General features: G+C 46.5%; 1 protein-coding gene across 5 annotated transcripts in view; it reads right to left on the bottom strand.

The window, feature by feature from the left end:
• Positions 1-26,069, bottom strand: part of LOC142774633 (uncharacterized) — a 133,231-nt gene that overhangs the window by 103,218 nt on the left and 3,944 nt on the right. For 4 of the 5 annotated variants that reach the window (XM_075875225.1, XM_075875227.1, XM_075875224.1 and 1 more), the window contains exons 3-8: positions 24,091-24,305; positions 20,160-20,423; positions 18,007-18,146; positions 16,959-17,082; positions 14,107-14,254; positions 13,149-13,288 (exon numbers count right to left, since the gene is read on the bottom strand). In XM_075875225.1, the coding sequence (XP_075731340.1) occupies positions 13,149-13,288; positions 14,107-14,254; positions 16,959-17,082; positions 18,007-18,146; positions 20,160-20,423; positions 24,091-24,186 (912 nt within the window). In that variant the 5' untranslated portion in view covers positions 24,187-24,305. Of the gene's footprint in view, positions 1-10,001; positions 10,753-13,148; positions 13,289-14,106; positions 14,255-16,958; positions 17,083-18,006; positions 18,147-20,159; positions 20,424-24,090; positions 24,306-26,069 lie in introns of those variants that run through there. The other variant, XM_075875223.1, reaches the window with a different exon arrangement.

The following is a 26,069-nucleotide window of genomic DNA, read 5'->3' as shown; positions in this document are numbered from 1 at the left end:
AATGCTGAACTCAAAATTTTTTACAACGACACATTCCTACCCCTTTTCGACCGTCGTTCAGTAAATGATAACTGGGTGCTGTACCGAGATAAACTATGCACACTAACTAATCAGTATGTCCCCCTCGTAAAAGTGAAAAACGATAAAACAAACCCATGGTTTACGAAATCTCTCAGGCGACTCAGAAATAAAAAGAAACGTTTATACCGCACAGCTAAACGCCATGACACGCCCTCCGCGTGGCAGACATACAAGAATTTTATGAAAAGCTACTGCGCGTCAGTACAATCTGCTAAACTTAAATATTATTCTGCCGATCTACCTTCCCTCTTGAAATCAAATTCCAAGAAGTTCTGGTCACTTGTTTCTCCTCAACAACATGGCCAACAAATATCTTTGCTAGATGACGACCATGTCCCTCTTTCAGATAGTCATTGCTCATCAGCATTTAACGCATTTTTTTCATCCGTTTTCACCCTGGAAGACCATTCCGACGTACCATACGTTCCCGAACTTGACATTGCATACATGGAACCTATAGAAATAACTGCCGAGGGTATTGCTCTACTAATTAATAACCTCAAGCTTTCCACTTCAGCCGGCATCGATGACATTAATTCTAAAATTCTCAAAAACACTGCCTCCGTTTCTGTTAACATTTTGTATCACCTTTTCAGGCAATCTTTAGCGACAGGTCAACTCCCTTCTGACTGGAAAATTGGTAAAATAGTGCCTGTGTTTAAAACCGGTAATAAGCATTTACCCGAAAGTTACCGTCCAATTTCTCTTACATGTATATGCTGCAAACTTCTTGAACACATAATCGCTTCCCATGTTTTCCGACACTTAGAATCAAATAATTTCTTCTTTCTGAACCAACACGGATTCAGAAAGGGTTTTTCTTGCGAAACACAGCTGCTAGAACTAACAACCGAGCTGCATTCCAATATGAACAGTAACCTTCAGACTGATTGTATCTTCCTCGATTTTTCTAAAGCCTTCGATCGCGTAGCCCATTGCCGTCTGATTTCTAAATTATCTGCCCTCCGATTAGACTCTCTTACCCTATCTTGGATTCGCAACTTTCTTTCACTTCGTCAGCAGTTTACTATAATTAACAATTCCCCTTCCCCTCTTTCCCACGTAACTTCTGGCGTTCCGCAAGGGTGCGTCCTCGGCCCCCTACTGTTTTTAATCTATATAAATGATCTGCCAAATAACATATCTTCCAGCATGCGTATTTTCGCAGATGATTGCATAATTTACCGTCCTATATCATCCCCCGACGACCACTTAACCCTACAAAGCGACCTTCACCGCATTAATGACTGGTGTAACAAATGGTTAATGTCCCTGAACACGGAAAAATGTAAAATAATCTCCTTTACGCGCAAACAAAACGTTTTCACTTTCCACTACACTATCAATAATTCTGCACTATCACAGGCATCATCCTATAAGTATCTTGGTGTCCATTTCACACCCAATCTCTCCTGGTCTCACCACATCACCACCATTAGCGCGAAAGCCTCTAAGTCCTTAGGATATCTACGCCGTAATTTACATAGCTGTCCCGCTCACGTCCGTCAACTAGCCTATCAAACCTTTGTCCGTCCCCAGCTTGAATTTGCCGCTCCTATCTGGTCCCCTTATCACAACTACTTAATTAACATGCTTGAGGCTATTCAGAATAGGGCGGCCCGTTTCATTTCACGCAATCATGACTATCACAGCAGCATAACGCAAATTAAAAACAATCTTTCTCTTCAACCCCTGAGCACTCGTCGCGACGTTTCCCTTCTTTGCCTCTTTCACAAATACGTGTACACCAACAGACCCCTCCCACTCCACCTCGATGTTCCTTCCATTACTTCACGTAGGTTGCATAATCACTTCAGTTTCAAGCGATTATACGGGGCAACTGATTCATTCAACTCATCTGCTCTTCCTCGCGCCATACGTTTGTGGAATGGTCTTCCAGATAACATCGCATCTGTATCAGACAATAATTCTTTCCGTCAGTTGCTGCTTACTCTCTTCTCACAATAGACTTGCCACTGTTCTGCACGTGTCGGATTTTGTGCCCGATTATGTTTATTGCACACTGGAAATGTTTTCTGTATATGGGCATATGTTCTGCGTTTTTTGGTGCTTTTTCTATTGTATGTTCTGCAACTTATAACCAAATAACGGCACGTCGTTGAGGTAAAGCCAGCTCGCTATCTTTGGTTGATGTCGCCTTCATATGCTATAATGACTGTATTCAGTTCCCACTGTCGTGTGTGCACTATGAAATCGCCTTTTCTTTTTTCTTGTTATCACCTGTTAACTTCAACTTATATTACGATCCGCGTCATACTTTCATTGTGCTGATACTCTTTGTGAATTATTTGTGATACGCTTCGTGAATTATTTTGTGTGATCTGTAAAACTTCACCAATTACCCCCCTTACTCAATGCCCTGTGAAGGGCCTGTAAGGATTTTTCAATAAATAAATAAATAAATACATACATACATCGCTGTGGAAAATAAAGCGTTTGTTGGAAGTTAACGATGTGTCAGCGTCGCTTTTCATCCTTGTGCCTTTGTGCGCTAAAAAGTTAAGAACAGTCATCCCCGTCCGGTTTTTACTTGACAACAAGCGCGAGTCTGGCGTCGGGTACAAACCGACGCGTACTCCCACTTAACAAAGAAACCACCACACAAATCCCACAATGTACTCGTGCAGCTGTCCGTGGTGTGGAGAAGGGCCAACCCTCGGCCACATTAGTCGGGAATGTGAATAGTGGCCTCAAAGACTAATTCCGCTCTTTTGGGGACAACGTCTTGAGCGAGGCCGAGAGCGGAAAAAACCAGCGCACTCAGCTCGACCAAGCTCGGCGAGCTAGCCGCAAACGTCTGTGGATCCCTGGACTACAGTGTGTAGATATATTTCTAGACTCTGTACCTGGACTGAGAACCCCACCCACTTGCCCAGATACCCTTTAGCGAATAAAAAAATCTTTTTTTTTTCTCATCATCATCGTCATTTTCTCATCTATTAGTAAACCTCTGATGGTGAAATTAACGACCCTACAGTTTTCAGAGGATAATTTACCAGTATAAACTAAGGCCATACCCAAGATTTTTTTCCGGGGGCTGTTTCTTTCTACTATCACATGAAAAGTTAAAGTTCCAAAAAATCGGTGAGAGGGGGGGGCACCATAACCGTCTCAATTTTCCTCTAGTTACGGCCCTGGTCTAAACTAATTGATTGCCCCACCCAGGTGGTCTAAAAGTTAAGGTACTCGGCTGCTGACCCGCAGGTCGCGGGATCGAATCCCGGCTGCGGCGGCTGCATTTTCGATGGAGGCGACAATGCTGTACGGCCGTCTGCTCAGATTTGAGGGCACGTTAAAGAACCCCAAGGGAATCGAAATTTCCAGAGCCCTCCACTACAGCGTTTCTCATATTCATAGGGTGGTTTTGAGAGGTTAAACTCCACATATCAATCATGAATTAATCTAATTTATTGCGTCACTATAGCGCCCCTTTAATGGTCGCGTTTCAGGGTGCATGAGCACTGCATTCTGTTCCGAAAAAAAAAACGAATTTGGTGACTTTGCCCTCTCCCTCGCTATGCTATGCAGCGTTTTCATGTGTACGTTGGCTCCCTGCTTTTTTGGTGACTTTGCCCACTCCTGCACTATGCTATACAGCGTTTTCATGTCTACGTTGGCTTCCTGCTTTTTTTGGTGACTTTTCCTACAGGCTCCTGCGCTATGCTACACAGCGTTTTCATGTCTACGTTGGCCCCCTGTTACAGTTACACAGTTGTTGCCTATGCGAAGCGACAGCTGCTACGCGATAAGCCATTGTCCTCAACCGCGGGAACGCGCTAAGAAGCAAAAGTGGCTGTCGTTATCGGTCTGGCCGAGCGCAAAATATTGATGCTGTAAAGAATGGCATGACTCATATAGGCGGCGTAGAGTGCGACAAAGGTGACCGCCTCGGGGAACCGCGAAAATAAAGTAGTAAAAAAAAAAGAGGGAAGCAAAAGATCAGACGACGTCCTGTTTACCCAACCGATAGCTGAGATAAACTTACTAGTCCTTCAGACAGATGACAGGGTAGGAGATAAAAGAAAACCGGGACCCGATCAAAGGCCGTTCGTCTCTCTGTGGTTTCTATACGGCTTGATATTATCATACCACGATGGTATTCTGTATGCCACAACTCAAGCTCACCGTACGAGCGAGTTGGGGGGGGGGGGGGGCGAAACACCGGAATAATTTTGAGTATCTGTTCCGACAAAAGAAGCTAGTTACCACAAAAAAAATCCCTTCAAAACTTGAATGCCGTTCCTCTAAATTAATTTCAACCACATGCGGGGTTCTTTAACGTGCACCGACATATAAGCTTATTATGTATTAATTCTTTGCATTTCTCTCCCTCTCTCCCCCCTATCAAAATGCATCGGCTGTTGCCAGGAATCAATGATTGATTGATTAATATGTGGTGTTTAACGTCCCAAAACCACCATATGATTATGAGAGACGCCGTAGGGGAGGGCTCCGAAAATTTTGACCACCTGGGGTTCTTTAACGTGCACCCAAATCTCAGCACACGGACCTGCAACATTTCCGCCTCCATCGGAAATGCAGCCGCCGCAGCCGGGATTCAATCCCGCGACCTGCGGGTCAGCAGCCGAGTACCTTAGCCACTAGACCACCGCGGCGGGGCTGCTAGGAATCAAGCGCATGCCTTTGGACTCTGAATGTGAATGTGCCTAGCACGATTCTACACACGAGCCGAAAAAACCCTGGAAGCTTTCCTCAAACATTGGCGTCGTTGGCGCTATAGTAAACGGACCAGTGGCAAGGCCGTGGTCAGAATTTTTTTTTTTGGGGGGGGGGGGGAGGGCACCTTGATCAGAAGTAGGTGGGGTGGGGGGGCACAGTCTTTTTGGCTACGCCACCGGGCAGTGGGAACCCCACGAACTGTGCCCGCGTGCGACGCACTTCGACAGATTTAACTCACTCGATTCTATCGATCCAGCACCAGGAAATCATCCTTCTCCGAGCGTGCTTCTGCATGACCTCCGGGATCGGAGGCACTGCGAGCTTTCTGCACTTCATCTGATTTTGTATCGCCTCCGTGATCGGCCCATCTTTGAGCAAGCGATGGCTTCATGTGATGACGACATCATGCGACTGCACTTTATGGGACGTTATGGCGACGCCGTCAACACGTGATTTTTTTTTCCGCATCACTCGCGTCGATGCTAAAGCCGATGGTGACTTTTAGCGTTCGATTAGGCATATCACGCTTTCGCTTTAAAATATCGTTTTCAGAAAAAAAAATCCCCCATTCAAGGCCCCATGCTTCTCGAGCCCAGCAAGGCTTCTCTGACATTGAGGCTGTTTTAATATTTATGAAGATAAGTGATCGATTGCAGGCGAATAATGGACAGACGCGCACGTACCGCCCTCAAAAGCACCGCTTCTTTCAACGCCGAAACTGTTTAAAGCTGGCCGTGATTTGTGTGTGCCGCCAACACCGGGAATTACCTACCGGGTCCCCACGCAGCGTGTTGGGAGTATCCAGGCAGAGTAAGCTTCACCACAGGGGCGACGCGTCACAGCCCCTCGAAGCCCGCCTGTACCCTGTTTAGCTACCGGTGGGTGGCCGGCCGGCACTGGGGATCGAACCTCTCACCTCCCGTAGCTGAAGCGGACGCGTACGTGCAATGCCACAGCTACGGTTACCTAAAGGTTCGAATAGGAGAAGGGGTTGTTTATTGGAATTGGTGGCGCAGCCCATAGCGCAGCCGAGTTTGGCATTGTTGATTGTGAAGGCATTCTGAACTGAATGCGCGTGTCAACTTGAAATGTTCACAAATTATCGGAGCTGTTAAGGGACCTTCAATCCCTTTCTTCTTGCGTGTATATGTTAGCAAACCGATAGGTCGCCTTTTTGGCTTGCTGTTGTTTTATTCCGGGCATGGCTCATACTCAATAGAGGGAATTGGGGATGAGGACGATGCTTCCGGGAAAAATGGTAATCCCATCCCGGGGATTGGCCACGAAACGTGCGACACCAGAAATTGTTTGTTTTGTTCGTTCGTTCATTCGTTTGTTTGTTTGTTTGTTTGTTTGTCCTTCAAATCTTTGGCACTTACCCACTCTGGGGGCGCCCCACCAAGGTGGTCTAGTGGCTAAGGTACTCAGCTGCGGACCCGCGGGCCGCGGGAGGGAATCCCGACTGCGGTGGCTGCATTTTCGTTGGAGCCGCAAATGCTGTAGGCCAGTGTGCTCACATTCAGGTATACGTTAAAGAGCCCCAGGTGGTCGAAATTTTTCGGAGACCTCCACTACAGGGTCTGCCATAATCATATGGTGGATTTGGAACGTTAAACCCCGCATATCAATCAATCATCAGTCATCAACCACTCTGGAAGATTGGCCAAGATTGCATATCGTTGAAGATTTAAAAGTTTATTTGAATAATGTAAGGTGATTTAAAAAAATAAGTAATTCAAATGGCGATTTGTGGCCTCTCTGACTTTTCTTCTCGTCTTCTTCACCATCTGTGCGGTTATAATGAAGAGGACGAAAATTCAAGGCACGCGTGGCCGATTCAAATAGCGGTTTTGGGACGTTAAACCCCACAAATCAATCAATCAACCCAACTGTTCTCATGTGTATGCGTCTACCGTAACACTGTTTGTTTAACTGTTAAAGGATTCAGAACACAAAGGTTAACAGCACAGTCTGGTGTCACTGAAGATGCTCCATAATGTAGTCTATACCTTGTAGTCTATAATGTAGTCTATAACCTGCCCCTTGCCGCCACTTAAACTTCACCTTCGATCTTTGCGCGCAGTGAGCTACAGTGAGCTCTGCGGGGTGGACACCGCGAAAATCACCGTCGCGGACCCTCCCAAAAAAGTGCCGCCATATCCACGAAGTGAATGATGATGAGTGGGCGAAGCTCCGGAGGTAAACCTGGTAAACCATGAATCCTCTGTACATTTTGCTCACTCGATTTTATTACATCGCTCCCCCTAGCGTACGTCGCCGCACTAAATCGAACGATTGCCTTCAACCAATGACACGCGCCATATGTGACATCATTCCTATTTTATAAGATCTCGCGTCTTTCATCAACTACAAGTACCGCTTTCTAGTTTATAACATCTTGCATCTTTTCATCATCAGCTACAAGTACCACCATCTAGTAAACACTACAAGAACTAAACGAGAGGTGGCTACATACAGGAGACGGTACCGCCATCTAGTGAGCACTGCAAGAACTAAACTAGAGGTGGCTACATACAGGGGACGGTACCGCCATCTAGTGAACACTGCAAGAACTAAACTAGAGGTGGCTACATACAGGGGACGCACAGCCCACGCCCTAAGGAGCTTCGCCCCTAAAACAGCGCAACGGTCCCTAGTAAATCCAGCGCGTTCATGGTCTTCGAGACAGCGGACACCATTTCGGCCAAGGTACGGTTGAAAGCGTTACCGAACGTGCGTATGGAGACCGATTGTCAAATTTTTTTTATTCGACAACCCCCACAGTCACGAGCTTAAATCAACGCGATGGTGCGTCGAGTGAAAAAAAGAAAAGAAAATAGCGAAGCTTGCGCGGCTTGGAGGAAGCCTCGAAATAAGACCATTCTGAAGACTAGTCTTGGTTGCTTCTAGGATTTTTCTATAGGCCTTAGCTATGTGATGCAGGTCGTTTATAGGTTGCTCCTAGGTCATTGGTAGGTTTTGGCTAGGTAATGTTATAGTTTTTTTTCTATAGGTTAATTGTGAGCGCAGAGAGTTTCCAAGTCGAAGCACAGGCAGTCGCAGACACGACACGGGGCACGTCGTCATTGGCGTAGACCTCGCATCGCGTCGGGGTGTTCTCTCAGCCGTCCTTGTGTTTGCCGTTCGTTATAGATAATCTCGCTGCACGTACTCGGGGGGTCCTAGGCTGGCCGCCGTCGCCTCGCAGCCGTTAGTTGGGCTAACGATTGTCCCTTTTTCTTTCGTGCAATTTGTGTGTAGTTGGATTGTCCAGATTTCACGAGCCACATGGCTGTTCATGATTGATGACAATTTTCTGAACGCATTTCCGTGGCACGTATACTCGTTTGTTGGGCAAAATGTTGCCTTCGTTTTCAGTGTGCTCCAGAGGCGAATAACAGTATTTACATCATTGCCGTGGCTCATACGCGCCGTTTGTGTGATGATTGTCTTCACATAGGCCTTACGGCCTACATCTCGTGCGCTGTACACATTACGGTTAGCAATTAGTAAAACTTTGCTGTTTTAAAAAATAGGGGAAGAGGGAAAGAGTGAGAGGAAGACGGTAGCTTATGATGGAAAATTCGCAAACGAGGTGGTTGCGTAGTAAGCGACGTTTCGACTGATGGACTTGTCTTATTTCGAAGATGCAGCTGCTTTTGCAGCCTTGAGCCAGTTGCAGCCCTGAAGAAACGGCCGCTTGTCGAAACGTAGGCGAAAAAGCATCCCGGGTGTGCAATTTCTCATTAAAAAAATCAATCAAGATCGTTTCATGGTCCCTTTTGTAAAAGAAGTCACTATGTCCGCGCACAGAAAGCAGTTGAACGTAAGCTCCGTTATTCTTTTTTTTTCTCCTGCGCGTGCAGATGAACGCTACGCTTAGCGTCGTCTGGGCGGCCGGAGTGGCTATGGTGTGGGCAGTGTACGACTTGCACAACGACCTGGTCGCGTGCGAATTAAATCACCGACCAGCCGCAGCCGATGTCCTACGTTCGCTTCCGGGTTGTCAACGACACCATGGTACAGTGTACTAAAAGAGGACCCCCCCCCCCCCCCCTTCTAGTACACTGTAACCATGGCGAGGGACTACAAGAAGGACGATGACGCCGTGCGAGGAACGTCCTTCTGGAAAGGAGGCGGCGGCGGCTCTGGTGACGGTGAACTGTGTGCGCACCACCAGACGGCGTTGATTACCACTGCAGTCGTCGTTCCTCGTTGCTTGCTATTGAATGAAAAAAAAAAAAAAGCCCTCTTGACGACGTTCTTCCTTCACCGATTGCCCTTTTAGGTCTGTTGCCCATGTTGAAGATGGCTCCGCCGCGGTGCTAAGGTACTCGGCTGCTGACCCGCAGGTCGTTGAGCCGAATCCCGGCTGCGGCGGCAGCATTTTCGATGCAGGCGAAAATGCTGTATGCTCATGTGCTCAGATTTGGGTGCACGTTAAGGAACCCCAAAAAATCAAAATTTTCGGAGCCCTCCACTACGGCGTCCCTCATAATCGTATGGTGGTTTTGGGACGTTAAACCCAAGATATTAATCATGTTGAACATGCAGCTGAAAACTTACCCTCGTATTCAGGAGCACTCCTTGAGTTGAAGTGTGGCAGCTTAGGCTAGTTGGTTTTGACATGACGATAGTTAAGGCGCGAGAACAAAGTGACAACACAGAGACAAGAGACGCGTCCTCCTTGTCCTCCTTGTCTCTGTGTTGTCGTTCTGTTCTCGCGCTATAACTATCGTCATGTCCTTCGTGTCCTCCTTGTCTCTGTGTTGTCGTTCTATTCTCGCGCTATAACTACCGCCTTGACTTGAGCATGCCATCGCCCCAGGACAGCGCGTTTTGAAACGCGTTTGTGCTACTTTGACACCGCTTAAAGGCAGTGCGTTTAAACCGCGTTCGGGAACTGCGTTCGGGGCTGTGCGGGAAGCGCGTAGAACGGCACTCACGGTGGGTAAAGGTTCACCGCAGCACTCCCCACCCTAATGACGTCAATGTATGGAGCTGATTTTGCGTGCCCCCTCCCCTCTCTCCCCGTTCACACGACTATGCTCGCAGACCTAACATGGTGGCATGCCCGCCCGTGTTGCACAGCTTTTACTCTTGCTCCCCAATTGGGGAAAAAAATCGATTACCTTGACACGAGTCTTCAGAAACGAATGCTGCCATGTTTGGTTCTGTTGCCACGTACGTTTAGTTGTCTCCATATTCGTGCGCACATGGGGGAAGTGGGGGGGGGGGGCTGACAACCCTCCCCCTTTTAATCATTGAAGAGGGCGCAAAACCTTGTCTGCTTATAAATCGCAGGGAAGTCAGCACGACCACGTTGACGGTGGAAAGCAAAGAGGACAACACGAGCCTCTTTGCTTTCCTTGCCTCGCCTTTCGTTTCACGTTTCTTCTAGCAACTTCGTGCTCGCGCTGCAGCCCTTATCACCATGGATTCTAACCAACTAGCGCAAATAGCCGTTCTTCTTTTTTAACCCGGAGAGCGGGAACCAAAGGCAGGCCGTCGTGAACAGCAGCAAGTCGATAACGAATGCGCGTCCGTGAGTTTTCTCAACTTATGTGCCTGTAGTTTCGCACTGATAAATTTCCGCACGATTTCTCCTTTCTCGGCTACAGTGAAGTTGAACAAAAACAGCCCTGTTGCCCCCAAGTGTTTTTCTTTTCTTTTCACTGAACTCGGACAGTTTCGGTACGGAAAGATGATGAAGACCGCGATGGACGGGTGAAGGCGAGTCACTTTCGGGCGTGCAGTTACGCCACGCCCTTGTCACTGTCTTCGCCTCCTGTGACCGCCGCCCTTCTTGGCGTAGTCGGCCACCATCATTTCGTTGATGGCCCGGAGCAGCTCCAGTGTCCTCCCTGTCGCCGTCTTGACGCCGCAGTTCATAACGTCTCGGTTCACGTCGTAGGCGGCCCACGTGAGGTCGACTCCCTTGGCGCGCGACTCGCTGCTCGCCTTGCTCGTCTGAGACGGGACGAAGGAACCGGAGTGCAGCATTAACACGATTGCGTACACCGCTTCTTTTCCTTCATCATCATCATCATCATCATCATCATCATCATCATCATCATCATCAGCCTGACTACGTCCACTGCAGGACAAAGGCCTCTCCCATGTTCCGCCAGTTAACCCGGTCCTGCGCTTGCTGCTGTCAATTTATACCCGCAAACTTCTTAATCTCATCTGCCCACCCAACCTTCTGTCTCCCCCTAACCCGCTTCCCTTCTCTGGGAATCCAGTCAGTTACCCTTAATGACCAGCGGTTATCCTGTCTACGCGCTACATGCCCGGCCCATGTCCATTTCTTCTTCTTTATTTCAACTATGATATCCTTAACCCCCGTTTGTCCCCTAATCCACTCTGCTCTCTTCTTGTCTCTTAAGGTTACACCTACCATTTTTCTTTCTATTGCTCGCTGCGTCGTCCTCAATTCGAGCTGAACCCTCTTTGTAAGTCTCCAGGTTTCTGCTCCGTGGCTAAGTACCGGCAAGATACAGCTGTTATATACCTTCCTCTCGAGGGATAGTGGCAATCTACCTGTCATAATTTGAGAGTGCTTGCCGAATGTGCTCCACCCCATTCTTACTCTTCTAGTTACTTCAATGTCGTGGTTCGGCTATGCGGTTATTACCTGCCCTCTTTTCCTTATACTCGTGTAAACTATAAGAGACTAAAGAGAGAGCGAGACGTTCGCCGTGGTGGTGTAACGGTACCAGTCTGCTGACCCAAAGGTCCAGGGTTATATCCCGGCCGTGGAGGTCGCATTTCGTAGGAGGCGAAACGGTTCAGGCCTTTTGCAATGTCGGTGCACCTTAGAGAACACCAGGCGGCCGAAATTTCCGGAGCACTCGTCCATGGTGTCCCTCATAATCCTATCGTGGTGTTGGGACGCTTAACCCCGATAATTATCATTAAAGAAGGGCAAAATATATATCGATACCGTTAAATGAGTTGAAAACCTGGCATAATAAACTTATTCTCATTGAACTTCACTTTGTAGTCTACTGTTGCATATGGTCATTTTGCTGAAGACACTACTAAGTTCGACGGGTCGCTCTCCGCAGGAACATGTGAACACTAGTAGGGACATAACAAAAAAAAATGAACATTCATTATATATCTAGCCATGATATTTCATTGTGCTCATGCCGAAACAGAGCATTAACGACTTCTTATCATTACTGTGACTAACAAAGAAAAAAAAACGAGTGCTTAAAACTTCCCCGCCTTTCCTTCATAAGAATTAAATAATAATTGAACCTTTATTAGGAAAAGTTACTGTTAACACGCATAATTTAACACATTCGTGGCATTATTTTTGTTCAAACAGATTGCTGAGTGCCTTCAAATAACGTCGTATCGATTTGACACATTCACGGACAATTCTACGTAGGTGGCGTCTGAAAGGGTCAAGGACGAAAAGCGGCTGCCTCTTTAGACGCGATAATTGATCGCTGGCGTAAACACGAGTGATGAAAAAAAATCATAATCACTTGATGACGTCGCCATTAGACGTCATCGTGGAAAACAATCGAGAAACGCGTGACGTCACAATGATTTCATCACACCTGATTACACCGCGAGCCGATCGAACATGTCTCACTGAGCGCGAAACAAACAGTGTGACAAGGTGGTCGAACGAAAACAAGCACGCATACACAGCGCTGACTAACAGGTGAATTTATTATCGCTTTACGGCCTACAAATACAAAAATATGTGACGTCACAGAAACGGCGAGGCGAAACGCCTATACACTACACCAGTACACAGGCACTCAGCACCCCAAAAAACAGAGTTCTTCCCGTGAACTCTGTGAAGAGCAAGGCATCCTTGATCTTTTAACAGGGACGGTGCCAGCGAGAAGCTAAATGGAGCCCCTCAAAATTTTCGCCCCCCCCCCCCCCCTGAGCTAGAAACTATCTTGTCGAGGGTGCTCCCCACCCCCTTTAAAAACCTTGGCATCACCCTGTCTCTAATGGATTTCGAAGGCCTCCCGAAGTGCGCATCTCATCCTGTCCGCCAGCCCATCACATCACGGGAAACCTTCGAAATTCATAGGAGACATCAAGAAAGCATATACCTTCCTCTGTTCACTGCCCTTGAACTGAAAAAAAAAAAATCTGGCTCTTAGGATGTTGTGAGTGAGTGTGCTGGCGGCGATATGCTGGTAGAGGGGGCGTTTCGCTTTCCTGTTCCTGTGACGTCACACATTCATTGCTTCTTCTTGCTTGACGAACTTTAAAAACTTCGGTTATGTTCAGTGCTGCGCTTCGTTCCATTCAACCATTTCGGCACACAGTTCCCTTTTTCTCTCTTTCCTTTCACGCCCAGTATGAATCAACCAGCCCTCTCACAGTACCTTGAGCCGCGTGGCCTTCTTCGTCTCGAAGACCATGAAGATGCCGTCCGCGTTGTTCCTGTAGAAGGCACTAGACGACATCGGATTGGTGTTCTCGGTGATGTTGCCGTCACTCACGGAGCACAGCTCACTGCGGTCGTCTGCGTCAGAGACCGGCGCAGCGTACGAGCCTAAGTTAGATGCGACGTGCGACAGTGACGATGCGCGTGGTCAAGTTGCGCAACTGTCGCGCGAGGACATGCAGAAGCTTACCACTTCAGACCTCCCCCCGCATGCTGGATGGCTGGCACCCCCCCCCCCCCCTCTTACCCCGATTTTCTTTTTCACCATAGCACAAACAGCGCAAAATGGCCAATGACCATGGACCTTAGCGGTGTCAAGGCAGGCTGTGCGCTTACGCTCGCCCATAGTACAGTGTGCAGATCACTCTAAAGCGTTAACAATTTGTTCTATGTGTACGCCTCAACAGAAGCCTTGAAGAACCATTAGTATGGACGTCATCACATTGTCCAATAGTCCGCGGCGTTCGCGGCAATATTTTTGTCGCGACGGCCTCATCAAGAGTGAGGCCCGCGGGACGGCTTTATGCCTTGGCTTTGTAAAAATATATGTCGAGAGATGAGGGGACGATTTCTAGCTCACTTGGCGAATTTTAATTTCAAATTGCAGGCTTCGTGGTGCGCTATGACATTTCAAAAGCCGGGCCAGTCGGTAAGGCAGTATTTCTGGCTACAGCGCGAGACCGGCGAAGACGGAAAGGTGCCGAGAGACGAGCGCTGTGCCCATGACATGGCGCTCGTCTGTGGCCCTTCTGTACTCTTCCGTCTCCTTCGGTCTTGCGTGCTGCGCTATGAAACTTGGCTGGCGAGTTCTGAGGAGCCTCGCCTGGCGGCTGGCACTGCTCCCTGACCACGCTGAAGAAGAGTTGCGGAGACCCTTTAAGGCCTGTCATGCTCACCGAAGAAGCTGTGCTTGCAGGCGTCACCGTACTTGGTGGTGGCCTTGAGTCCACCCGAGGGCTTGTAGAGGAACACCGAGAAGGTTAGGGAGAAGGCTACGCGGAACGGCGCCGACTTGAGCTTATCGATGGTTTTCAGCAAGCGTTCCTGCAGAGAGGAGCCGTACTGTTGTATGCCTGGTGCATTGTGACGATGATGTATGACGGTTAGTGGCACAATATGGGCGCCTGTTTTTAAACTTGAAACAACCAGCACAACGACTGGAAACAACCAACAAGGGGAACGTGCCCAGAGCTTGTCTTTGTCAACTTCAGGCTATATTCGGTACCACAAAGCAGTAATAATGAAGGGAAAATGAAATGCGCAACTCAAAACAATGTAGCGGTTATTACAAGTTGCATTGTATGTAACTGTATACCTCTTGGCACTGATTTACGTGTGTGAGTGGCCACACGCAAACATTTCAGCAGAAATAAATGGTTGAACAAGTCCCGTACATTATAGACAAGATGTAGATAGATAGATAGATAGATAGATAGATAGATAGATAGATAGATAGATAGATAGATAGATAGATAGATAGATAATCAACTACGGGTGATTTACAGTAACACCGACCGATCACAGTGCTTCGCTGACCCATCATCATTCACTTCGTGGATATGCCGGTGTTTTTGTTTTGTTTTTGTTTTGCCTTGTGGAATTTTTTCTAGGAGTTCGAATATGTCCCATCAAAAACATTTGTGGGATTTCCAGGAGGAGTCTGGTTTCTTGAGGCCACTGCGCTGCAAACAAACAAACAAAAAACAGCATACCACAGAGAATTCGCGCTGAGACAGAATCGTGCGAAGCCCCCAGCGAAGTGGCGCTCGTCGGAGCTCCGAGCCACCACGATCGACGACAGGGCAGTAACACTTGTAACCGCAGCTCCCGTAGCCTTTGGAACTCTTCAAACCGAACGGTTTCGCAACGTCCGATCACCAGCGCTGCCCGAGCGCGGCGACGGACGAGCGGAGTCCGCAAGCAACGACCTTCACGCTAAGCCACTCAGATACCGACCCACTTTTCGCGGACCGACCTGGACCCATCCCACCCGCGCCGAATGACTAGCTACCCATACTGAAGCCAATCTAACGGGCGAAATACACGATTCGCCGACGTCGGTATCACGCCACCCAACATCTCCCATCACAGCAAGAGTACCTTTGCACGATACACTACTGTTCTGGTGGTAGGTAATGGGGTTAACGCTGCCTATGAGCGTCTTGACACGTGGGTAGGAACTTGCAAGATAGTTCTTACGTAAATGTAGATCGGTACTGTATAAAAGGGCTGACTGTCAATTTGGCCGTCATCATGACGTGTCACAATCAGGGGTGGCGCCAGGATTTTTTATCGGAGGGGGGAGGGCATTCGCGACAAGTGAGTTCCTTCAGGGGGGGGGGGGGTTCAATTTGTTTTTGAGGGGTCGGGGAGGGGGCAATGTGCGGTGCGCGACGCTCAAGATTCAACGTGTCAAGCTTGATTATACAGGCCAGCTGAAGATATCGCCGCATAAGCAATGCGAGGTTGCATGCGAGCAGCTTCACCTTATCACTGTTCGGTGCCGCGGTGACAGTCGTTTGTCGATTAATTAATTGATGCCGAAGAACGTCCCAGTCAGTTAACAAAGTAACCAAAAAGTAATGAATAACCAGAGGACTGATCTGTTTTGAGTACAATGAACGGATGAATAGACATTTCTGCATAAATAAATGGTTGAACAAGTCCCGTACATTATAGACAAGACGTAGATAGATAGATAGATAGATAGATAGATAGATAGATAGATAGATAGATAGATAGATAGATAGATAGATAGATAGATAGATAGATAGATAGATAGATAGATAGACAGACAGATAGATAGATAGATAGATAGATAGATAGACAGACAGAAAGATAGATAGATAGATAGATAGATAGATAGATAGATAGATAGATAGATAGATAGATAGACAGACAGACAGACAGACAGACAGACAGACAGACAGACAGACAGACAGACAGACAGATAGATAGATAGATAGATAGATAGATAGATAGATAGATAGATAGACAGATAGATAGATAGACAGATAGATAGATAAATAGATAGATAAATAGATAGATAGATAGATAGATAGATAGATAGATAGATAGATAGATAGATAGATAGATAGATAGATAGATAGATAGATAGATAGATAGATAGATAGATAGATAGATAGATAGACAGACAGACAGACAGACAGACAGACAGACAGACAGACAGATAGATAGATAGATAGATAGATAGATAGATAGATAGATAGATAGATAGATAGATAGATAGATAGATAGATAGATAGATAGATAGATAGATAGATAGATAGATAGATAGATAGACAGACAGACAGACAGACAGACAGACAGACAGACAGATAGATAGATAGATAGATAGATAGATAGATAGATAGATAGACAGACAGACAGACAGACAGACAGACAGACAGACAGACAGACAGACAGACAGACAGACAGACAGACAGACAGATAGATAGATAGATAGATAGATAGATAGATAGATAGATAGATAGATAGATAGATAGATAGATAGATAGATAGATAGATAGATAGATAGATAGATAGATAGATAGATACGCTCAAGTGGAAGCAGTTCACTAAGAAATGCGTTGTGGCTCGAGCGCTAACGAGCTATAGCGGGACTGTCGATCCCAGATGAAAATGGATATCCACGCTGCATGGTTCTGTGGGCAAAGCTAAATTTTTTTTTCTTAGGTTATAAGTGGCATAGCCGATTCTTCCATTTCACGGACCGACTTTCGCTTACCATACTCGGCGGCTCCGTGGCATCTAAGGCATCGCCAGAGTACCTGCTCAGCTGCAGTATCTTGCAATTCGGGTAGCTCGGCACGTTCACCAGGTGCGTCAGCAGTATCAGCAGGTCAATCTTTCTGCATCGAGAATGTAGCGATGTCAAACCTTGCCTTGTCGTTCAGTCGCGAGCAATACGAGAGGGAACACTGAAATTACATTTTAAAGCGCACAGAAAACACTCACAACACAAAACGCTCAAGCTGAAAGTCATCTCATGCAATTCAATACACCACGTTGATACAAGTTACAGTACAAGTAATTTCAAGCCAATGTATGTTTCCTCTGGTATTGTTCACGGCTGTACGTGGTCAGCGTGCAAACACTCCTCGGCACTTCGGTTCTGAGGCACAAGCCTTAGATGCCTGTTCTTAGATGCCTGTTCAAATACGAAAACTTACCCTCGCCGTCAACACCATTGATTTATTTTTGTTTAAATGGTAGCGGGGAATTGTTGTTGTTTTCATTGGGGGGCCGATGGGAGAATACGCTGTCTACAAGGCGCATAAAGGAACGCATACAGGAAACAGAAAAGCACGTGAAATGCATAAAGATAAGTTTTGAGTTTTCATTTGTGTAAAGATGTTTGGGATTGTTATTCTAGAACTCCCTTTTAGAAACGGTGAAAAAAAGCGTTTCATAAGGAAGCTCTGGAAATAAGGAAACCAAAGTTAAGAGACTGCTGTCACCCAAGCACGCAAGGTTCAAGAACTCCACAGATGAAAAAGAAAAAGAAAACGTGAGAGGTGCATAAATTCATTTTACCTTTTTACTACACGACAAGTTGCTCGCAGTTAGGGGAGCTTTATTTAATGTCCTCATTTAAAAGGTCGTCATGACCACCTGCATTTTGTGACGTCGGCACCACGTTCTTGCATTGCCTGAATATCACTGTTGTCGCAAATATTAACCCATCAATTGGATAAAAAATCCATCAACCAATTGATTGATTGATCAATCGATCAATCGATCAAAGGATGAATCGTTCGAAGGAGCGTACTCACCCAACCCCCAAGTACTCTTTCAGGGCGCTGGCGTCGTTCGCAGCGCTGGCAGTCATGCCGGCGAACTTAACCCCCAGGAAAGTGGTCTTCAAAAGGGTCACGTTCGTGTTTTGCGCCGCCGTCAGCATGGAGTCAATACTCTGCGTTTTTTTTTTTTTGAAAGATTAGTTGGCAACCCAGTCGCAGCAATAACGCTGCAGAAGAAGAGAACATACGCATCTGCGAGAACAGACGCTGAATAACAGTTATCGATCCCGAAGAGACCTTGGTATTGGCACGAAAATTTTCGTTTGTGCTTGCTGCGTCATATATGGAAGGCCAAGCCCCTATAGTAACCTATAAAACGTACTGACAGGCATCAGTGCATCCTTTCATATGTTTTTTAACATATGAAATTGCTATTGTTTCGGTTTCTGTTGTACCCCGACTTACCATCGCGAGCAATGGAACGAAAAATGGTTGGTGTAACCTTAGGAGACAAGAAGAGAGCAGAGTGGATTAGGGAACAAACGGGGGTTAAGGATATCATAGCTGAAATCAAGAAGAAAAAATGGACATGGGCCGGGCATGTAGCGCGTAGACAGGATAACTGCTGGTCGTTAAGGGTAACTAACTGGATTCCCAGAGAAGGGAAGCGGGTTAGGGGGAGAGAGAAGGTTAGGTGGGCAGATGCGATTAAGAAGTTTGCGGGCATAAATTGGCAGCAGCAAGCACAGGACCGGGTTAACTGGCGGAACATGGGAGAGGCCTTTGCCCTGCAGTGGACTTAGTCAGGCTGAGGATGATGATGATAACGACGACGACGACGACGACGACGACGATGATGATGATGATGATGATGATGATGATGTACCCTGACTTCACAAAATGGCATGAGCTTCTCGTCACGTATTCGCATAAGATATTGTGACGCTTCCCCGGCCACCCTGTCTCCGACTTCGTTCGTCTCAACTTAATGAAACCAGCAGATAAAGAAGCTGAGGTAGGCAAGAGGATATAATTTGCACCCTCAAGTTCTACTTTCCACCGGAAACCACCAATAGTGGGGTGACTGTGTCATGACCCCCTTTAAGGGGACAAAGAGAAACAATTACTTGATTAATATAACAAACGGCACTCTGAGAACTTTAATACCGCAGAATTCACTATAGGAAGTTCATTGTTATAGAGAAAATCAGGATTGAAGTTTCATTTTTAAATTTTGCGCCGGAATCATCGCGCGTGATGTCAACAATTTCAAAATGTATATTTCGTATATATTTTCGCGACATTAGCTCGACTAAATTTTTTGAAACTTCGTATGCTAGGACTACGGCCTCCAGAGATGACAATGTTTTTAATTTCGATTGATTACAAGCTACGTAGGGTCCAGTACACGCCTTCAAAATCTATGACGTCATGGTGATTGATGCGGAGATCTCAAAATGGCGTCACCACCCACGTTTTTTTTTTTTTTTATCGCACGCTTTCTCGTTCACCAAGCGCCCTGTCGCGCTAAGAGTGGTGTTTGCGGGACTGTGAATTTGAACTTTACCAATAAGCGAAAATATATTTTCTCTGTTTGCCTGCCAAACCTGACCGGTTACCCCATACCCAGTTTCTTTTAAAATCATCCATTGATTGCTTTAAATTTTCCTGTTTTACTCGTGCTACTGCCATTCGGAATGACCTTGAAGACCCGCTGCGACAGTTTTCTAATGATGAATTGCTCAAACACTTATGAAAATGTGTTCCCCGATGAACTGCCTATGCTTTCCTGACGCAGTTCTTTCTTTTAATTTTTTTCATTGTATGAACTCGTTTTGATATTGTATTTCTTATAGTGTATGTATGTTCTATCAGTGTCAAATGAAACCCGAACAATGACATGCCTTCACGATGGTATAGTGCGCGCCATCCACTTATCCCCGTGGACAGGCACGAACATGTTCGCAGAGCTGCCGAACAGGATGCGCGTGGCTGTTCATGGTGATAACTTAACGGCGCGTTATCCATCATCAAAGCTTGCCGCTGTTTGGGTTTCATTTGACGCTGATAGCACTCACTCCTGCAATATCTTGCTACGAAAGATGGCAGCGTACGTTAACAAAACAAATTAAAATCCAAAATCCACGGTGAGTGTTTCCACACCCCAGCCACCAAAGCGAGCTTACGTTCACAAGGGATCGGATGGTGCTGAAATGAGAGTCCGAGCTGCCGTCGGGTCGATCGTAGAAGGCCATGCCGGCGGTCAGCAAGCCGTGGTCGTTGAACATCTTGGTGACCTTCGAGGAGACTCCGCCCAGCTCTCTCTTCAGAAATGTGAGGTCCTCGGCGTCGAAGCTATACCCGTAATGCTGCAGCTTCACCGAGCTCGAATTGGCGGCCACGTTCGGATAGCCGAAGTAGTTGAGCTGGTCCCGGTAGGCAGTCGCTCGCTGCGTGGGGAACGGGAACGGGGGTGGTACCGAGATTCATAAGAGTTTTCTAAAGTTAACTAGAGGGGACTCTGGCGCTGCGATCGTTCAGCGACCATGGGAATGATGGGTAGTACACACATTTGCCTAGTCTTCGTACTTGTGGGCGGCGAATCGTACTTGCGGCTTTGTTTATTGCTGTGCTTCGGTTTTTGTTTTGAGAGAAGATTAAGGTGGTTATGTATATATTTGTTTACTATAAATAACACTTTATTACTTTTGTATGTGTTACAGTATTTGCACATGTACCTTTTGTATTTTTGTATATTTTTTTATTTTTTCTGTATCCTGCAAAATTCTTTTGTCAGCCTGTCTGCCTCACTGTATTTGGAGCAAAGGCCCTTAGTCAGGCTTTCAGCCTTTTGCCTTCGCTCCATTTTCTTTACTGGCACAGAAAGAAACAAAGAAAGAAAGAAAGAAAGAAAAAAAGAAAGAAAGAAAAAAAGAAAGAAAGAAAGAAAGATTCAACCCTTTTGAACTTCGTGACCCGATTTGGAAAGGTAAGCTTAAAATAATGAAATGGTGAAGCGCAACTGCTGAACATTTGCTCATATTTGTTTCGTAAGAAAACAGTTCCAAGCCACACGAACACACACAGAGCCAAAAGCAAACCAGAAGTACGAAAATTAGACAAATGTGTGTACTACCCATCATTCCCTAGCTCGCTGAAGCGCCGTGCTTTGCAGCTCCCATAGACACTAGCGCCAGAGTTCCCTCTTGTGTATACTAGGAAACTCTATGCCGAGACCAAGCGTGCACGCACACACACACTAACTCAGAGAGAGATAGAGAGAGAAAGAGAGATATAGGGGATACTTTGCGCATTCACATAAGGCGAGACACTGGGCCGTGTCGCCTGTAGGCAGACAGAAATTAGGTGCCTTCTTCCTTTTCCTCATGAACCACTAACAACAACAACTGCAAGGTGAAAGCCATCTTCTTTCAGATGCGAAGCAGCTTTTCCTCGGGGCTGTGTCCGTCCCTCGGCGACCATCCGCTACCACACTGCGCATGCGCTCGCGCGAGGGGGTGGGGAGGAGGAGGTGACAGAATGCTGCCTCCACTTCGTTTCTCCTCTCCCGTTTATCTATCTGGCCGCCAAATCTGTGCGGTCGTATATAATGCTTCACGCGCTCGCTTCATTGCACTCTCCTAGCTGCGCCGGGTGTTCATATTGCGGCACACACAAGGTAATACACACAAACAAGAGGACGGGGGTAAGCACTACGCAACATTTACACAACTCCACACGCAAATGAAACACACACGGAAACATACAAATGGAAACACAAGTGAACACCAGCGCTGCTTCGCCTTCCCACAGGATTCCCTTTAGTGGGAGATGGTGAATTTTTTTCCCTATCAGCCTAAAGTCCTGCACCTCACGTATAGTCTTGCACTGCCTCCAAGATCAGAACCACACCTGGTGAAGAATAGCCTCCGTGATCGGATCACGTTTCACTTACGATGTCATGTGATGACGTCATCACGTGGCGTCATGACATCACAATGAAGTTGCCATATTTAATTATTTGTGATGTCATACGTCTAATCACGTCATTATTTTTGCATCACTACTCACCGACGCCGAGAAACGCCGACGGTTGAATTTCGCGCATGGTGAAGCTTCTAAGGCTTTCGCCCTTATAAAATAAGCAAGAAATAAAACGGTCTCTTAGCCATTCTTTTGAGCACAGTACGTAGCTCGTAAACGAACACAAGACAAGACGCCCCCGGAACAAGCACGAAGCTTTATTGCATATGGTGGGCATATAACATAAGCACCGTAGACGTGGTCACAACGGAGGCAGTTTCCTCTTCCCTAATCACTTACAGGGGGCGCTGATTCTGCCCATACATTTACTCAGTCGGACTTTTCAGGTAATTTTTTTGTACGCGGGGTTATCACTACATGTGCTTTTTCACGATAGTGGCGACAAACCGCCCCTGGTGTTACATTCAAGGAACTGTGTACTTCCCACGTTTGCTCCTGGAAAGCCGGGAACAGATGGCAGAGGCCGCTGTGAGAAGTATGTCACATCGTCCCATGTTTGTTTTTCATTTCCGTTTTTTTTGCATAAATTGCAGAGCTCGTTTTCTTTAGGACTTACCCAACGGGCAGCGTAGATGATGCGGCGAATGCGACCACCCTAAATATAGAACCCTGCTCACGAGTATGATAAGCACGATACATAGTAGTAGTAGAAAAACTATATTATATGCAGAAAACAGACAGGCTAGGACGTCAGTGCACATTATATACAGAAAACAGACAGGCTAGAACTTCAGTGCACTCCCGGATGGAGGGAGGGGATATTCACACCATTTCGCACTAAAGGTAACCACGTGGGGGTGCAAAAGCAGCACTGGTGCTCGCTTGTGTTTCTATTTGTTGCTTCCATCTGCACGCTTCCGTGTATGTTTCACTTGTGTGTGGAGTTCTGTACATGCTGTGTGCCGTTTATGCGTGGCTAATGTACTTAGACGTAAGTGGGCTTGTGAATCTTCCAATTAGGAAGAAAATGGCGGTAAGCAGTGGCTGCGCGGGAGAGAAAGTAGGGAGAGGAGGCAGTTGTCGGTACTTAAAGGGGCCCCGCAACACTTTTTGAGCATGGTCAGAAAACGCTGCCGATCGGTAGTATAGTCCTTCGACAACACGCGAGCCAAATATTATAGCGCAGCACACGGCCTGTAATTCACAATAAATTATCAAAGTCAGCTGAAAATTGCTTTCTCTTCTCTCGACAAATCACGCAATATGCGCAAAAATGATACGTAGTAAGCCAATCTATTAGCCATGGCGCGCTCGCTCATTCCCGAGATCGGCGCGGGAGGCCGCTATACTCATCTACGCGTGCGCGCGCGATCGCATTGAAAAAGCCGCGCATTCAAAGAAAAAAAAAGAGCTCAAGGTTACGAGGCACACGCGACGTTTTTGTCACCCTGAGATTCCCTCTGCTTAGCCCCCCCCCCCCCCACTCCCCGCGGTGGTCTAGTGGCTAAGCTACTCGGCTGCTGACCCGCAGGTCGCGGGATCAAATCCCGGCTGCGGCGGCTGCATTTCCGATGGAAGCGGAAATGTTGTAGGCCCGTGTGCTCAGATTTGGGTGCACGTTAAAGAACCCCAGGTGGTCGAAATTTCCGGAGCCCTCCCCTACGGCGTCTCTCATATTGATATGGTGGTTTTGGGAAGTTAAACCACACATATCAATCAATCTACCTGCTTAGCTTCCAGCGCTTTCGTGGGCCGAGAAAAGAGCGAATGCAATGGCGGCAGGCGACAAACCTTTGTAACTACACTCACACTGTACGGATTCTTAAAAATTTTTCGCCGTTGAATTCGTGAGGCAATAAGCTCTTCCAATGAGTTCATTTCATGACTACTTGAAAAAGTGTTTCAAGTTCCCTTTAAGTATATATAAAAGAGAAAAATCTAGGGTCTTTATATGTTTCCCTCAGGTTTCGCGGTAGTGCCGCTACATTAGGTGAACGATTCGGAACTACAAGGCCTACACTAGAAGGACGTTAGTGCTACACTAAGTGCATTTACACACCGCCTTAAACCGTTTCCAACTCGAAACGAACTTTTTCCCCGAGTCAAAACAACTCTGTCTTTCTACAGACTCACCTTCTTGAACTGCTCCCAACTGAGGTCACTGTCGTAGGACAGAATTTCGCCCTTGTACGGAAGAACATGCGTGTAGACAAAGTAGTCGCACAACATGCTGTCGTAGACGACCGTCGACGACTCCGAGAAGGCGCCCACGGTGCAGAAGATGAACGACACGGGACGCTTGATGGGCGCTGGCGTCGTTTTGGTTGTCGTGGTCGGCAACGGGGGCTCTGCGAGACGATATCAGTCGGTGGCAGCGACTAACACCACGCCTATGGAGATCTAGCATAGTACGCATAGCGGACATCACACACGGAGATCGTTTCACAAGATCGCAGAATACACTCTTATTTAGGCACCACTTGCTTAAGGTGCTGGATATGGCAAGGACACGGGATATTCTTTTTGTTTGGTTTCCTGGATGCAGTCAGGTTTAAACTATAGACTAGATTAAGAGTGTGCGCCGCAGCACGTCTAATCGTCTGGATAAAGCATGCCGTAAGTCCCTCTTCTAACAACTCAGTACCTACAGGCTGATTGATTGATTGATCAGTACAAAACGCAGTGACGTCGTGAGAGCGAATGATCAGCAGAGTGGTGTCCCATAGTGACTCTACACCCCCGCAGTAATCAGACGACGAATGATATAAGACCGTTACTTCTGCCGGAGTGATCATCATGCAGAGCTGAACATTGAGTGTTCTGTGAGGCGTACAGAACATACAGGTATAAAAAAATGTCCCTAATGTCAATATGTGGATGACACAGGCCATGCATGCGTGCGTCTGAACGTTCTTAAGTAAAAAGCATTTATAATGCAAAAAATGAAGTCACAGTACACTTACTTGTGGTAGTCCCTATAGAGAGAGCAGAAACCGTTTAGTGTTTATTCGTCTCCCTCCAACGCAATACTGATTCATTTTTAAGCACTTACTAGCGTGAATTCGACGCAGGGCAAAGAAAGAACACTGGTGCGCAGAACAAGCGCCAGTCCTCCGCATCAGTACTCTGTTTGTCGTGTGTCGAATCCTCTTTATCTAGTCTTTATAGGATTATGAAGCAACTAACACGCCCACACATTTTCTTTAACTGATATATTTCAATCATTACGCTATTTCTGCAGTATGAGACAAAAAAAGGGGGGGGGGGGGAGAAGTTTACAACAGCTGTGTAAATGCATAAAAAACTGGTTGATCATCTTTTTTTTAATTCAATTTCGAAATTTGTTTTATTGTTTCTTTGTACAAGACACAAGAAAAAAGAATGATGTTAGGGCTAAAGGCATATAGCCTGACAGAGGACCCAACACCCTTGTACACAGTTCGTACATCAAAAAAATAAAAATAAAAAACAGCTTTCGCTGCATCAGTCCTTCATGAACAAAAGAAGCAACAGAGAAACGGTAGCTGCAAAAAACATATCATGTTATATTGAATCTGACCGACTGTACAAATCTTTTAACATACTTACTACATAACACACTCAGATAACAATTACTCAGGACAGAATCAGACTAGAACATTGGAGACATGTGATACATACCATTATATTTTATAGTTAATAAAATACATGCAGTACAAGATTTCCATCGCCCGACTACTACTACCATTGCTAACATCAGTATTTTTAGGATCCATCAAAAAGTGTGTTTTCCTGCATTAGCACTTCTTTACCTTGCACCTTAAATGCTTCTTTCTGTACAATCAAAATTAAGCTTATGTTCTAATTTGTTTGATATGCAAGTTGTTTGATGGGTACAAGTTTTTTTCCCATAATTTGTACGTGTTCGTTGTGGACACGAACAAATTACGTGGTCTTTCTGACTGATGCTATAGGTCTTTCATCCACGCAAACAATGTATGGAGTAGAATCACAGACTGTTACAGGCCATGCGGGAATGCCCAAACTCCATCGCCGGAACCGTAATTTGCAAAGCTGGCTGCCACACCCCCGGTATAGAAGCGCGCGCGTTTCGTCCCTCATAAGAAGCGCGC

This window comes from Rhipicephalus microplus, chromosome 10 (genome assembly GCF_043290135.1).
Source record: "Rhipicephalus microplus isolate Deutch F79 chromosome 10, USDA_Rmic, whole genome shotgun sequence".
In the NCBI taxonomy this organism is placed as follows: domain Eukaryota; kingdom Metazoa; phylum Arthropoda; class Arachnida; order Ixodida; family Ixodidae; genus Rhipicephalus; species Rhipicephalus microplus.
The sequence above is the reverse complement of the archived record's forward strand: the minus strand, read 5'-3'. Positions and strand labels throughout refer to the sequence as shown.